The sequence below is a fragment of the Macaca nemestrina genome, chromosome 10, assembly GCF_043159975.1.
Source record: "Macaca nemestrina isolate mMacNem1 chromosome 10, mMacNem.hap1, whole genome shotgun sequence".
Classification (NCBI taxonomy): domain Eukaryota; kingdom Metazoa; phylum Chordata; class Mammalia; order Primates; family Cercopithecidae; genus Macaca; species Macaca nemestrina.
In genome coordinates, this window is record NC_092134.1 from 20,112,455 (window position 1) to 20,128,035 (window position 15,581).

The 15,581-nt window shown below is 49.5% G+C and overlaps 1 protein-coding gene across 8 annotated transcripts in view; it reads left to right on the forward strand.

Annotated features, from left to right (window-relative positions):
• The window catches only part of LOC105493378 (RAS protein activator like 1), a 51,394-nt gene that overhangs the window by 18,418 nt on the left and 17,395 nt on the right, over window positions 1-15,581 (forward strand). For all 8 annotated transcript variants that reach the window (XM_071071018.1, XM_071071020.1, XM_071071019.1 and 5 more), the window contains 10 exons: window positions 1,943-2,056; window positions 2,247-2,308; window positions 7,802-7,931; window positions 9,988-10,069; window positions 10,172-10,303; window positions 12,529-12,617; window positions 13,637-13,754; window positions 13,899-14,052; window positions 14,419-14,483; window positions 14,768-14,880. In XM_071071018.1, the coding sequence (XP_070927119.1) occupies window positions 1,943-2,056; window positions 2,247-2,308; window positions 7,802-7,931; window positions 9,988-10,069; window positions 10,172-10,303; window positions 12,529-12,617; window positions 13,637-13,754; window positions 13,899-14,052; window positions 14,419-14,483; window positions 14,768-14,880 (1,059 nt within the window). The remainder of the gene's footprint in view (window positions 1-1,942; window positions 2,057-2,246; window positions 2,309-7,801; window positions 7,932-9,987; window positions 10,070-10,171; window positions 10,304-12,528; window positions 12,618-13,636; window positions 13,755-13,898; window positions 14,053-14,418; window positions 14,484-14,767; window positions 14,881-15,581) is intronic.

Sequence of the window (15,581 nt, forward strand, 5' to 3'; positions counted from 1 at the left end):
GGGTGGCTGAGGCCTTGGTTCCTATGGAGACGGCAGGATTCAGGATGCTCCTATTCGGGTCCAGATGGGCTCAGAGCTGGGGGTGGGGAGCCTGCCTGGGGGAGGGGCCAGCTGCAGCTCCTCCCTCCACTGACTTCCCTCCACTGTCCTCCCTGTGCTCATGCTGGCGCCTTGATACAGTCCCTGACACCACCCCAACCCCACAGATTGATTTTCTGTGTGACCCCAGGCTGCTGTCTCTCCCTCTCTGGGCTGTAAGAAGCCTTTCAGCTCAGGAGCTGGGGAATGTTCAGAAGACATTTGACTGGGAAAAGGTCAGGTTGGGGGAAGAGGGTATTTGGGAGGAAGCACTGGGGGTCCATCTGAGGTTGGTGCCACTGGGCTGGAGGAAGAAGGCAGTGTGTGTGTCTGTGTGTGTGTGTATGTGTGTGCACGCATCCACATATGTGCACTCTTTCTTAGGGCACAGTGTGGTGAAAGGAGGGAGGAAGGGAGCAACAGGTGTGAGGACCAAACTTTGCATCCACAAATGTGGGCGTGTCTTTACTGGGCAAAGCGGAATCTTTGTTCTCTGCTGGGTAAAGGGAAGCACCCCTGCAGGGGCGCCACGGCAGAGATGCTGTGTGTGTGCACCTGCTTCTGGGCTTGTCTTGGTCCCCATTCCTCCTGTGCCTCCCTCCTGCTCACTGTGTACTTCAAAGCCCTGAGTGCTCCGTCCCCTGCTCACCTCCTGTCTCCTGGCCCCTCTCCCTCCCCCATTCCCACCAGACACCTTCCTATTCTTCAGCTCACCAAACTCATTGCTGCCACAGGGCCTTTGCCCATGCTGTTCCAGCGTTCTGGAATACTTGTCCTTGTCCTCGTTGTCTCTCCCCACGCTGCCTGACTAGCTTCTACAGGAAGCCTTCCCTGATCCCCTCCGACCCTACCCCCAAGACCCAACCAGGGGCCCTTGAGCTAACTCCAATCCCAGGACTTCTCCCATCATGTCCTAATTGCTGGGAGACAGCGCCTGCCTGTGGAAGGGGGATCTGTGGGGTAAACCCTCACACCTCTTCCTCTGATCCCTGGAACTCAGCACAGGCTGGGCCCATAGTCCAAGTGAATGTGGAGTAAATGAATGAACAAATGAAGGAATGGAATCGTGTGTGTGTGTCAGTGACTGTGTGTTTGTATGACTCTGTGTGTGTGTGTGTCTATGTGTATCTGCTTTATATCATTGTATAAAGCTGTGTGTGTGAGTGTGTGTCTCTGGATCTCCGAGTGTGTCTCTGTGTTCCTGACATATGTCTATTTTCATGAATGTGTCTGTTTTCTGTGTGTCTCTCTGCATGTGCCTGGCGTCTGTATTTCCAAACCCAAAGGCACATATTTTTAGGACTTTCTGAGGGTGCATATGTGTATCTGCTTATGTGTAAATGTGTCTCTGTCTCTGGCCTCCTTGATGTATCTGTGAGCGACTCTGTCTCAGTGTGAATCCGTGTGTGTATATCTGCACATATGTTTCTGCGGGTCGCTGTGCGTGTCTGTTGGTCTCTGTGTATCTGGGACCTTAGTCGTGTATTGGGGCCTTGTGTGTGTGTGTGTGTGTGTAGGACCATGTGTGTGTTCTGTGTATGTGCCTCTGTGTGTGTGTGTGTTGAGATCTCTGGTGTATGTCTGATACTCTGGGTATGTGAGTGTTGGGGTGTGTGTGTGTGTCTATGCCTGGATTCATACATGCTCCAGTGTCCCTGGGTGAGTACATATCTAGGATCTTGGAGTGGCTGTCCTTGGGTGTGTGTGCGTGTCTGGGCCTCTAGCCGGGTTCGTGTGGGGGTCTCTGAGTGTGTGTGTTTGTCTGGATTTCCGTGTGTGTGTGTGTATGTGTGTGTCTGGGTCTCCAGGTGTCTGCCTCCTGTGTGGCCCAAGGACCCCCAGCCCCCTGCACCTCCTTTCGCAGGACAGCGACTGTCTGGAGGAGCCTGGGCCCCTTCTGGGGGGAGGAGTACACTGTGCACCTGCCTCTGGATTTCCAACAGCTGGCCTTCTACGTGCTGGACGAGGACACCGTCGGGTGTGTGGCTGGGGAAACTGGAATGTGTGGGTTGCAGACCCAAGCCTGGGCACCTGAGGGGAGAGGGGATGTGGGTCCACACCCCTGAGGGCGTGCCCTCCCACCCAGACCTTGACACCTGCCCCCACTTCTCTCTGGGTGGGGCAAAGGGACCCCTGACTCGGACCCTCACGTGCCCGCCTTCCTGCAGGCACGATGACATCATCGGCAAGATCTCGCTGAGCAGGGAGGCGATTACAGCTGATCCCAGAGGTGGGCGAGGGGCACGGGCAGAGGGAGGAGGGGGCCATGCCCAGGGTGAGCATTTGCAGGGGCATAGCACGTGGCACAGGGAAGCACAGAGCCTTCAGTGGAAACTTATTTCTCTTGTTGCTTTTGTCTTTACTTTTTGTTTGTTTTTAATTGTTGTTGTTAGAGACAAGGTCTTGCTCTGTCACCCAGGCTGGAGTGCAGTGGTGCTATCATAGCTCACTGCAATCTTGAACCTCTGGGCTCAAGCGATCCGCCCATCTCAGCCTTCTGAGTAGCTGGGATTACAGGTGCACACCACCACACCCAGCTAATTTTTTCAGAAATATCTTGTAGACATGGAGTCTTGCTATGTTGCCCAAGTTGGTCTTGAACTCCTGGGCTCCAGCAATCCTCCCACCTTGGCCTCCCAAAGCGTTGGGAGTACAAGTGTGAGCCACTATGCCCAGCCTTGTCTTTAGTTTTTGAGCAGTTAATTTGTTTGCCTAGTTCAATATTCAGATTTTACAATAAGCACCCCAGCTACTCTGTTCCCTTCCTGACATTGTCAGCTTCTTGTGTGTCCTTCTAGAAATATTTTAAACATATATAAGCAAGTAATAGTCATAATAGCAGGCTGGGCATGGTGTGTCACACCTGTAATCCCAGCACCTTAGGAAGCAGAGGCAGAGGCAGGAGGATCGCTTGAGCCCAGGAGTCCGAGAGCAGCCTGGACAACATAGGGAGACCCCCTCGCTACTAAATATAATTTAAAAATAGTAATAGCAGCAAACATTTATATACTGTATCTATAAATATAAACATACAACATATATTTATATGTAATAAATACAAATGTATAAATATTATTCTGAACACTAAGTTCTTTACATGTATGGACTCAGTGAGGGAGGCTCATCATAACCCTGAGAGGTAGGTGGTCTAATTATTAACGCCCACTTTATAGGTGAATAAACTGAGGCACGGAGGGTTAAATGATTTGCTCAAGATTACATTATTAAGTCAGATAGCCAGGATTTGAACCAAAGTTGTCTAGTTCCAGAGTCTATGCTTTTTTTTGTGAGACTGTGTCTCATTCTGTCACCCAAGCTGTTGTGAAGTGGTGCAATCTTGGCTCACTGCAGCCTCAACCTCCCGGGCTCAAGTGATTCTCCCACCTCAACCTCCCAAGTAGTTGGGACTACAGGTGTTCACCACTACGCCTGGCTAAGTTTTGTATTTTTTGTAGAGGCAGGGTTTCACCATGTGAAACCAGGCTGGTCTTGAACTCTTGGCCTCAAGTGATCCGCCTGCCTCGGCCTCCCAAAGTGCTGGGATAACAGGTGTGAGCCACTGCACCCAGCCGAGTCTGTGCTCTTAATACTGCGTTTTTCTGGCTGGGTGTGGTGGCTCACGCCTGTAATCCCAGCACTTAGGGAGGCCAAGGCAGGCGGATCACGAGGTCAGGAAATCGAGACCATCCTGGATAACAAGGTGAAACTCTGTCTCTACTAAAAATACAAAAAATTAGCTGGGTGTGGTGGCGGGCGCCTGTAATCCCAGCTACTAGGGAGGCTGAGGCAGGAGAATGGCGTGAACACAGGAGGCGGAGCTTGCAGTGAGCCAAGATCACGCCACTGCAGTCCAGCCTGGGCGACAGAGCAAGACTCCGTCTCAAAAAAAAAAAAAGCCGCGTTTTTCTGGACTTACACAAATTGCAGCCTTTTACACTCTACTCTGTATCTTGCCTTTAAATTTTAAATTTTAAAATTAATTAATTAATTAATTAATTAATTTTTGAGATGGAGTCTTGGTCTGTCACCCAGGCTGGAGTGCAATGGCGTGATCTTGGCTCACTGCAACTTTTGCCTCCTGGGCTCAAGCAATTCTCCTGTCTGAGTCTCATGAGTAACTGGGATCATAGGGGTCTGCCACCACACCTGGCTAATTTTTGTATTTTTAGTAGAGATGGGGTTTCACCATGTTGGTCAGGCTGGTCTCGAACTCTTGACCTCGAGTGATCCACCCGCCTCAGCCTCCCAAAGTGCTGGGATTACAGGAATGAGCCACACCACCTGGCCTGTACCTTGCCTTTTTACTTCACTAAGTATCACTGAGATCTTTCTGTAACAGTGCTGTCAGAGTTTCCGCATTCTTCGTTTGGGATGGCATCGTGGTGCTCCATTGTGTGGCTTTACCATTATTTATTTGGCTAGTTCCCTATTGATGGCATCTAGGGAGTTCATAGTCTTTCCTTGGTTCAAGCCATGCTACAATAACTAGTCTGTACAAAAAAAACTTCACACATATGTAAGTTATATCCATCAGTCAGATAAATTCCTAGAGTTGAATTAAAGAGTACACACATTTGCGTACTTGGTAGTTGTTGTTATATCACCCTCCATGGAAGAGTTAACTATTCACTCACCCCACACTCTCGCAAACAGTTATCAAACTTTTTGTGATCGATTAGTTGTAAATACTACCGCATGCAGACCAGCCAGTTATCAAACTTTTTGATCGTGTATCTGATAGGTGAAATATTGCCTCAGCATAGGTTCATTTTGCACTTCTCTCTCTCTCTCTCTCTTTTTTTTTTAAGACGGAGTCTTGCTCTATCACCCAAGCTGGAGTACAGTGGCATGATCTCGGATCACTGCAACCTCTGCCTTCCAGGTTCAAGCGATTCTCCTGCCTCAGCTTCCAGAGTGCACCACCACGCCTGGCTAACTTTTTTTGTATTTTCGTAGAGACAGAGTTTTGCCGTATTGGCCAGGCTGGTCTCAAACTCCTGACATCAGGTGATCAGCTTGCCTCGGCTTCCCAAAGTTCTGGGATTACAGGTGTGAGCCACCATGCCAGGCCAAACTTCTTTACAGAATGGGAAATCCCTCAGTATTTTTTCCATCTGAAATCATGAAGCTGGGTGGGATGGCTCACGTGTGTAATCCCAGCACTTTGGGAGGCCGAGGCTGGCGGATTGCTTGAGGTCAGGAGTTCGAGACCAACCTGGACAACATGGTGAAAACCCTGTCTACTGAAAATACAAAAATTAGATGGGCATGGTGGCAGGTGCCTGTAATCCTTGCTACTCGAGAGGCTGAGACACAAGAATCGCTTGAACCTGGGAGGCGGAGTTTGCAGTGAGCTGAGATCGGGCCATTGCACTCCAGCCTGGGTGACAGAGTGAGACTCCATCTCAAATGAAAACAAAAACAAAAACAAAAACCATTAGCTAAAACCTAACAGGGAATGGTAAACAAAAAGCAAGGAAACCATGAAGGATTTCCTTGAAAGCAAAGGTCAATATCAATTCTACAGTCAATAAAGAGACTAAAACTTGGACTAGGGGTAAGGTGGATGTTATCAACATAAGAATTCTCCCTTAGGGGGTCCCAGAATAACCAACTCCTGCTCCTCTCTAGGGATAAGCATGTTCCTTAGGTTTCCCAGAGTAAGTTCAAACAAACACGACTTCACAAAGATCAGCAAACACACAAGGAAATGAGACACCATGGGCAATAGTCAGCAGAAACAATAATCATCTGATTTAGACCCACAAAGACTTTAGATTCTGTAATCATAATATGCAGGATTTTTAAAAAGAATCAGATTTAAAGAAATAAAAGATGTAATCACAAGAAAGGTTGGCAACAACAGCAATAAATTACAAGTAATTACGCAGGCAGATTTTAAAAAAGAACCAAATAAAACTTTTAGAGGTAAGTGTAATTGTTGAAATAAAAAATGGAGTGGTTGAGTGAAACATCAGATTATTCATAGTTAAAGGGAGATTTAGTGAACTGGAAGCAAGGTCTAGAGAAATTATTCAGAATTTGTTTCAGAGGAAAAGGAGAAAAAATAAAATAGAAGTTCAGAGACATGGAAAATAACTGTGGAGGTTTAACATTTATTTAATTGGAGTTCGAGAAGGATAGAATTTTAAAAATCAGAGACAGGCAAAAATTTTAACAAAAATTGGGAAGAGGAAATAATTTTAAAAAATCAATCATCTAGAATTTTGCAGAACTAAAGGAAGGATATGATTCCATAAATAGAAGAAGCACAATCTCTACTAAGCAGGATTTTAAAAAATCTGTATCTAGACACATTGTGATGAAACTGCAGTGCATCAAAGACATAGTCCTTAGAATTACAATAGATAAGGCCGGGCGCGGTGGCTCAAGCCTGTAATCCCAGCACTTTGGGAGGCCGAGACAGGCGGATCACAAGGTCAGGAGATCGAGACCATCCTGGCTAACCTGGTGAAACCTCGTCTCTACTAAAAAATACCAAAAACTAGCCGGGCGAGGTGGCGGGTGCCTGTAGTCCCAGCTACTCGGGAGGCTGAGGCAGGAGAATGGCGTAAACCCGGGAGGCGGAGCTTGCAGTGAGCTGAGATCCGGCCACTGGACTCCAGCCTGGGCGACAGAGACAGACTCTGTCTCAAAAAAAAAAAAAAAAAAAAAAAAAAAAAGATTTACAATAGATAGAAAAAGCTGGGCACGGTGGCTCCTGCCTGTAATCCCAGAACTTTGGGAGGCCAAGGCAGGCAGACGGCTTGAGTTTAAGAGTTTGAGACCAGCCTGAGCAACATGGCAAAACCTCACCTCTACAAAACACACAAAAAATTAGCTAGCTCTGGTGGTATACATCTGTAGTCCAAGTTACTGGGGAGGCTGAGGCAGGAGGATCACTTAAGTCTGGGAGGCTGAGGCTGTAGTGAGCTGAGATTGTACCACGGCACTCCAGCCTGGTGATGGAAAGCTAGAAGTCAGTGAAACAATGTCTTCAAAGTGTTGAGAGAAATACAGAGAGGGAGAAATGCCCAAGATTTTTTTGAGGGGAGAGTATGCTGGGATTACATGATGAAGTTCTTTCTATACCAGGGTGAAGTGTGTGATGGCACATGGCTACGAGCATTGGCCCTATAACTAACTATACTGCCTGCATTCAAATTCTAGCTCTGCCATTTACTAGCTGTGAGACCATGGACAAAACTCTTCCTCCTTGTGCCTCATTTTCCTCATCTGAAAATGGGGATAATTACAGCACCTATATCAGAAGCCAGGGTCTTAACACATTTTTAATTTTAATTGAGGCAGGGCATAGTGGCTCATGCCTGTAACTCCAGCACTTTGGGAGGCCAAGGTGGGTGGATCGCTTGATCTTAGGAGTTTGAGACCAGCCTGGGCAACATAGTGAAACCCCATCTTTAAAAAAACAACACAAAAATTATCCAGGCATGGTGGTGCACGCCTGAAGTCCCAGTTGGTCGGGAGGGTGAGGCAGGAGAATCGCTTCAGCGCAGGAGGCAGAGGTTGCAGTGAGCCAAGATCGTGCCACTGCACTCCAGCCTGGGCAACAGAACCAGACCCTGTCTCAAATAATAATAATAATAATAATAATAATAATAATAATAATAATAATGAAAATAATGTTAATTGAATTTTTAAGTTAACACAATGCCCAGTACATGGTAGGCACTTCATAAACATTAGTGCCTGTGCCTTCCAGGGATTGACAGCTGGATTAACTTGAGCCGAGTGGACCCAGATGCAGAAGTGCAGGGTGAGATCTGCCTGTCAGTGCAGATGCTGGAGGATGGGCGGGGCCGCTGCCTTCGATGCCATGTGCTTCAGGCCAGGTATGCTCAAGGTGGAGGTGGTGTGGAGGGTGGTCTGAGAATGAGCAGGAGTCCCTTGGGTCTCCCCTGCTGCCTGGCGTTTGGGGCCTCCTCACTCCTGGCGCACTTCTGGGCTGACAGTCAGGTTCCCTGTGTGGACAAACAGTCCAAGCTCACTGGGTTTTAAGTTCCTGGGGGCAAAATCCTGTTGAGTCCCCAGGGACTAGCAGCAACAGACCAGACACTCAGGATGACAGGTGACAGGTGAGTGTGGAGGTGTAGTTATTAAATTGTAACTGACAAATACCCAATTCATACTGGCTTAAGCAAAAGAGCTATGTTACTGGCTTATATGACTGACATGTAGCTTCAGGCATGGCTGGGTCCAGGTGTTCAAACGATGCCGTTAGGAATCTGTCTTTTAGCTCTGCTGGTCTCTGAGTTAGCTTCATTCTTAGGCAACCTCTCCTCAGGTGAGAGGTGGCCCTAGCAGCTCCAGTCTGGCACCCTGCCAGCTGAGCCACTCCAACAGAAAAAAATCTTCTATTTCCTACCATTTCCAACCAGTGTCCTGGGATGAAGTTTTACTGGCTCAGGCTGGGGCGCATGCTGTCTCTGAACCAATTACATTGAATAATGGGTCAGGCCTGAGTGACAAGCCCATTACTGGAGCGGAGGGAGGGATTGGCCCCCACTAAGTCATGTGAGAGGGGGTAGTGAGAAGGAGATAGGTCCTGTCCCAAAGAAAAGTCAGATGCAAGATGGACGCAAGTCCAGGAAAACCCACAGGTGGCCCTCTGGGTGCACCAGCTCATGGGACACCCATCTTCCCTCTTGCCTATTTGTCATGGCCATCTCCTTCTCCCTTCCTCAGCTCTCTGTCATTTTGCTCCCTCAAATATCTCCACCCTTCCCCCACTCCTCTCTCATCCTGTTTTTCTGCCTTTTTTTTTTCACCTTCCCAGCTCTCACTTTTAGGCAAATCCCTGCCCAGATCGGAGAGGACCTCCAATTTCTAGCTTGCTGTGTGACCATAAAGCCGTTCCTTGCCCTCTCTGAGCCTCTTCCACCACCTCCAGATTTTTGCTTCTGGCTTTGGCCCCAGCTGGGGCTCCCTAGAGTCTCAATGAGGGAGAACCAGGGAGGCAGGTGACAGGCTGAGGGACTCAGCAGTGGGCAGAGGCTCACTTTTGCCCATGGCCCCTTCCCTAGCCACAAGGCTGTGCAGGATCCTTGCAGGCATGAGAGGGACTGATTGCTGTCGCTTAGCAACCGGGCCAGCTCCTAGGAAACCGAAGAAGGCTTTGGATGCTGAGCAGAGGTGGGAAGGGATCAGGAGGAAGAAGGAAGCAGCCCCTGGTGTGGGGGTGGGGTGGTGGTGTGTTCCTGGGTTTGGGGAACGTCAAGAAGGAGGGATGGAGAAGCTGCCTGGAGTAAGACTTTTGGGTTGTCATGGCAACCAAAGGCAAGGAGTCCCTGCCTTCTCTTGGGTCCTAGACAAGATGTGGGCATGGGTGTTTGTTGAATGAATAAATGAACCGATCATCTACCACCTGCCAGGTGCTATGCTAGGCCCTTTACACACAACATCCCATCTAACTCTTGGCTCTATGAGGTTGGTCTGTTATTACTCCCATTTTCCAGGTGAGGAAATGAAGACTTAGAGAGGGGAAGTGACTTTCCCTAGTGTCCCCTAGCCAATGAGCACAGAGCCAGGCTTTGAACCTTTGCATCAACTTTCCCATCTGGGGCCTCCAGAGAATCTGAGGCTCTTTCTTCCCCTTCCCCGTTGCACTTCGACTTGCTGGGCTTTGTGATGTAGGATATGACCTCTTGGTGCCTCAGTTTCCTCATCTGAAAAATAGGGATATACAAGTGCCTCCTCATAGAGCAGTGACAGGAAGATACAGGGTCTGGACGGGCATGGTTAGGGGTGTCCCCAGCTGGACCGACCCCTACAATGGAACAGTTAATTTCCTTGGAAACCAGTGACATTGGAATGATATACTCTTAACAGCTTTTCCAAGGCCCAACTCGGGTGCCGTGTTCCCTCACTCCTTTCCCCATCTGTTCCCAGGGACCTGGCTCCCAGAGACATCTCTGGCACATCTGACCCATTTGCACGTGTGTTTTGGGGCAGCCAGAGCTTGGAGACCTCAGTGAGTGATGGGGAATGACACCAGGAAGGAGTGGGACATTTGGTGGTGGGGCAGGGGTCCCCATCAGCTCTCCCACTCACAGACCACTTCCCTCGCCCACAGACCATCAAGAAGACTCGCTTCCCACACTGGGATGAAGTGCTGGAGCTGCGGGAGATGCCAGGTGCCCCGTCCCCACTGCGGGTGGAGCTCTGGGACTGGGACATGGTGGGCAAGAATGACTTCTTGGGCATGGTGAGCCTCACTCCCTGCAACGCCCTCCCTGGCTCCCCAGTGCCTCCAAGGGGGAAGGAAGATGAGATGGGCTGAGCCTCCTGGCTCTCAGAAGGGTGGATGTGCAGCTGCCTCATCAGGTTCCCCTGGTTAGGCAGGAGTGATGCAGTTACATTGCTCTGTTTTATAGGTGAGGAAACCGAGGCTGTCAAAGGTACAGCAACCTACCCAAGATCACAGGGTGGGCCCAGATTCTCATTCTGGGATGAGAGCATGACAGATGACTGTGTGCTGGCCCTGTGCGGAGTGTCCCTCCCGCAGAGCCTCATTACTTAACCTTCATGGCCACCCTATGAGGCTGGGACTGTTGCTATCCCCATTTTACAGATGGGGACATTGAGGCTCAGAGAGGCTAAGTGGCCTTTTCAAGGTCATATGGCTAAGAAAGGGCAGAGCAAAGATTTGAGTTCAGATCTTTTTGACTCCAGACCTACGCCCTTAACTCCTACTCCTAGAAGTCCTGGGCTCAGTTTCTTTCTCTTGGTTTCCCAGTCTTTGGAAACAGCCTGACAGCTCCTCAAATAGTTAAAGATAGAGTTACTCTATGACCTAGCAATTCTACTCTTAGGTACGTACCCCAAAGAAATGAAAACTTATGTTCACTAACACTACTGTTCATAGCAGCATTAGTCATAACAGCCCAAAATGGAAAAAACTCAAGTGTCCATTACAGATGAGCAAAATGTGGTCTATAGATATAATGGAATATTATTCAGTCATAAAAAGGAATGAAGTACAGTAAGTCCTCATTTGATGTCATCCATAGGTTTTTTTTTTTTTTTTTTTTTTTGAGACAGAGTCTCACTCTATTGCCCAGGCTGGAGTGCAGTGGCGTGGCCTCGGCTCACTGCAACCTCCACCTCCCGGGTTCATGCTGTTCTCCTGCCTCAGCCTCCCAAGTAGCTGGGACTATAGGTGCCCACCACCATGCCTGGCTAATTTTTTGTATTTTTAGTAGAGATGAGGTTTCACTGTATTAGCCAGGATGGTCTTGATCTCTTGACCTCGTGATCTGCCCACCTCGGCCTCCCAAAGTGCTGAGATTACAGGCGTGAGCCACCATGCCTGGTCCATAGGTTCTTGGAAACTACAGCCTTAAGCAAAATGACATACTGTGTACTGTAGGAACTTAACTCTTATTTATTTATTTATTTATTTAGGAGGAATCTCCCTCTATTGCCCAGGCTGGAGTGCAGTGGCATGAACTCAGCTCACTGCAACCTCCACCTCCTGGGTCCAAGCAACTATTTTGCCTCAGCCTCCCAAATAGCTGGGATTACAGGTGCACACCACCACATCTGAGTAATTTTTGTATTTTTAATGGAGACGAGGTTTTCCCATTTTGGTCAGGCTGATCTTGAACTCCTGACCTTAAGTGATCTGCCTACCTCATCCTCCCAAAGTGCTGGGATTACAGGCATGAGCCACCCACCCAGCCTTAATTCTTGTTTATAGTAATTAGCTCATGGTACATTTGATTTTCTTATATGTTATGAATCAGGACTTACTGTACTGGCACATGGATGAACCATTACACTAAGTGGAAAAAGCCAGCCCCCGCAAAACACATATGATTCCATTTATATGAAATATCTAGAATAGGCAAATCTACAGACACAGAAAGTAGATTAGTGGTTGCCAGGGGCTGGGGGGCACGAAGTGACTGGTAATGAGTACGGGCTCTTTAGGGCTCATAGACAATGTTCTGGAATCAGCAGCACAACTAATTGCGGTAACTCTGTGAATATACTAAAAATCATTGAATTGTACACTTTTAAAAGGTGAATTGTTTGGGATGTGAATTACATCTCTATAAAGTTATTTAAAAAGAGAGAGAGGGTGGGGTTTGAGTGCCTCCAGAGCTGTCCTTACGCCTTTTGATAGATGGATTTATGTGCCTAAACAGAGCTGAAAATACACTCAGTCCACACATGCTATCTCTAGCAGCCGTGTGACCTTGGGCAAATCACTCCATGTCTCTGAGCCTCAGTTTCCTCAACTTGGAAGCCCTCAGTGTCCTGGCAGGAGCTAATAATTTGGGACTTGTAGGAGAGAAGGAGGGGGCCCCTGGCAGGCCATTCTGCCCCTCTGTGGGTGGGCAGTCTGTTCTTCCAGGGCTAGGTGAGACCTGAGCCCGGCAGGGCAGGCCATGACCTGGCTGAGGGTCTGTGTGTCTCTCCCAAAAGGTGGAGTTCTCTCCGAAGACCCTCCAGCAGAAGCCACCCAACGGCTGGTTCCGCCTCCTGCCCTTTCCCAGAGCCGAGGAGGATTCTGGGTAAATGTGGGTGCAGAGGGAGGCGGCCAGGCTGGAGCCATGTCGGGCAGCATCCATAGCTTGTGGGCAGAGCCCATGCCAGCCCATGCATTATTGCTGTGCCACTTCATTCATGCATTCATCCATTTAACAACCGTCTATGGAATATCTCTCAAGGTGTTTACGTAAGTCCACAGGATTTCACTTTACACCCATTCACCTGTCCATGTGCAAACACGTTGGCACGCACTTGATATATATTCAGAACTTTGGGTCCTTCCACACCTGTCCATACTGTTCATTCTTGAACACACTTATTTATACCATCTCCACTTGCCTGTCCTGTCTATACCCATCAATATCAGTTCACACCTGTTTATACTGGCCTCCCCTATTCACACCTGTCCACGCTTGTTCACACTGTTGACACTCATCTTCACTTGTCCACACATCCTTTACATATTTGTGCACACCGGCCACATCTATCCACTCTGGCCACACCTGTTTACGTTGTTTGTATACATTCCTATTTATGCCTGTTCACACCTGCCTACCCCTGTTCACACCTGTCCACACTTGTCTATACCTGCCTACACCTGTCTTGTTTTGCAAACTCCCACCCTCCTCCCATATGTTCCCATTGGCCTCTCTTGGCTCTCCACACCTGCCCATGCGCTCTCCCATAAGAGCATCTTTCATTTTCTTTTCTTTCTTTCTTTTTTATTTTTTTAGACAGAGTATCGCTCTGTCATGCAGGCTGGTGGAGTGCAGCAGCACGATCTCAACCTCTGCCTGCCAGGTTCAAGTGATTCTCCTGCCTCAGCCTCCTGAGTAGCTGGGACTACAGGCATGTGTCACCACACCTGGCTAATTTTTGTATTTTTAGTAGAGATGGGGTTTCACCATGTTGGAGAGGCTGGTCACAAACTCCTGACCTCAAGTGATCTGCCCACCTCAGCCTCCCAAAATGTTAGGATTACAGGCGTGAGCCATCACATTCGGCCAGACCTTTCATTTTCTTATGATCTGATCCTGGACAGGAGAAACCTGGGTGCCCTACGAGTGAAGGTACGCCTGATCGAGGACCGCGTCCTGCCCTCCCAGTGCTACCAGCCTCTCGTGGAGCTGCTCATGGAGTCTGTGCTGGGGCCAGCAGAGGTGGGTGCGTAGCAATGCAGTGCTACCAGGGGAGTGCCAGGGGTCTGGATCCTGGCCTCCCCCTGCCTCACGGAGCCCTATCTAGGCTCATCTGCTTTGGGGTCCCAGGGGCCGAGGTCACCTTTGTCTCCCGCCCCCATCCAGGAGGACACTGCTAGCCCCCTGGCCTTGCTGGAAGAGCTGACCTTGGGGGACTGCCGCCAGGACCTTGCCACCAAGCTGGTGAAACTCTTTCTTGGCCGGGGACTGGCTGGACCCTTTCTGGACTATCTTACCCGGCGTGAGGTGGCTCGGACCAGTGAGTTGCCTGCACAATCCCTGACATCACCGCCCTCAATGGTGGGCTTGCAGGAGGGTTCCTGGGGAGAAAAGGGGAAGCATCAGGCAGAGGGAAAGGGCTCCTTTTTCTGTGGGTCCCTGTGCTGTGCACCCCAGACAGTTGGGAGCCCAGTTGCGGCTCAGGCCCTGGTTTTGCTACTTGTGAGCTGTGTAACCTCAGGCAGTTCACTTAACTACTCTGGGCCTCTGTACTGTGAATGGGATTGATGTTTTGGGTCTTCCTGATTCTTGGGGCTGGAAGAATCATGACCCCCACCTTGGGTGAGTGGGGTGAGCTAGGTCTAGCTCCCTAAATCCCAGCAAACACTTCCTCCTGTCCTCCCAGTGGACCCCAACACCCTCTTCCGTTCTAACTCCCTGGCATCCAAGTCGATGGAACAGTTTATGAAGGTGAGTAGGTGAAGGCCTGGGGGACCGGGCACAGCTTCCTCGGGAACCTCCTTCCCAGTGCCTACCTGGCTCCCTCACTTGGCTGGCTTCAGAGGCTGAGCAGCTGAGCTGCAGTGCTGGTGGCTGGTGCCCGGCCTCGCCCTGAGTTGCACCCGGGTGTGTCCCCCACCCCAGCCCTGGCCTCTCTCTGAACCTCTTCCTGCATGGCCCCCCCTGCACCCAGCTCATGGGCATGCCCTGGCCTCGCCCTCAGCCCCACCCCGTGTGGTGCCCCCTGCCCCCAGCTCGTGGGCATGCCCTACCTGCACGAGGTCCTGAAGCCCATGATTAGCCGCGTCTTTGAGGAGAAGAAGTACATGGAGCTGGATCCCTGCAAGATGGACCTGGGCCGCACCCGGTGAGCAAAGCCCGAGGACTCTGACCCTCCGACGGCCGCCTTTGGCTACCTGGAGCCTTGTCTGGGGGCTAGGTTCATGCTGACTGCCACTCACCCTGGGGCTACGACTGCTCAGGAGCTCGGTGGCTGAGCTCAAAGCCTTACACACACGTCCTTAGGTCTTCAGGCTATGTAGTATAGGGGTTATGGCCAGGACTCTGATGCTAAGCTCCCTAGGTTCAAATGTTAGCTCTGCCACTATTGATGGACAAAGTTGCTAAAACTTCTGTTCCTTAGTGGTTAAGTTGTTTTCTTGTTTTTTTTTTTTTTTTTTTTTTTTTTTTTTTTTTTTTTTTTTTCAAGACAGGGTTTTACTCTGTCACCCAGGCTGGGGTGCAGTGGTATGACCACGGCTCACTGCAATGTCAACTTCCCGGGCTCAGGTAATTCTTCCACCTCAGCCTCCAGAGTAGCTGGGACTATAGGTACACACCACCACCCCCAGCTAAGTTTTTGCATTTTTAGCAGAGACAGGGTTTTGCCACATTGCCCAGGCTGGTCTCAAACTCCTGGGCTCAAGCAATCCTCCTACCTTGGTCTTCCAAAGTGCTGGGATTACAGGCGTGAACCACCGCGCCTGGCATAATCAGATTTTTTTTAAGATTAAAAAACTCAAAATATTGATCCTATGTTCTTCTACTTAATGCACACACTACTTCTAA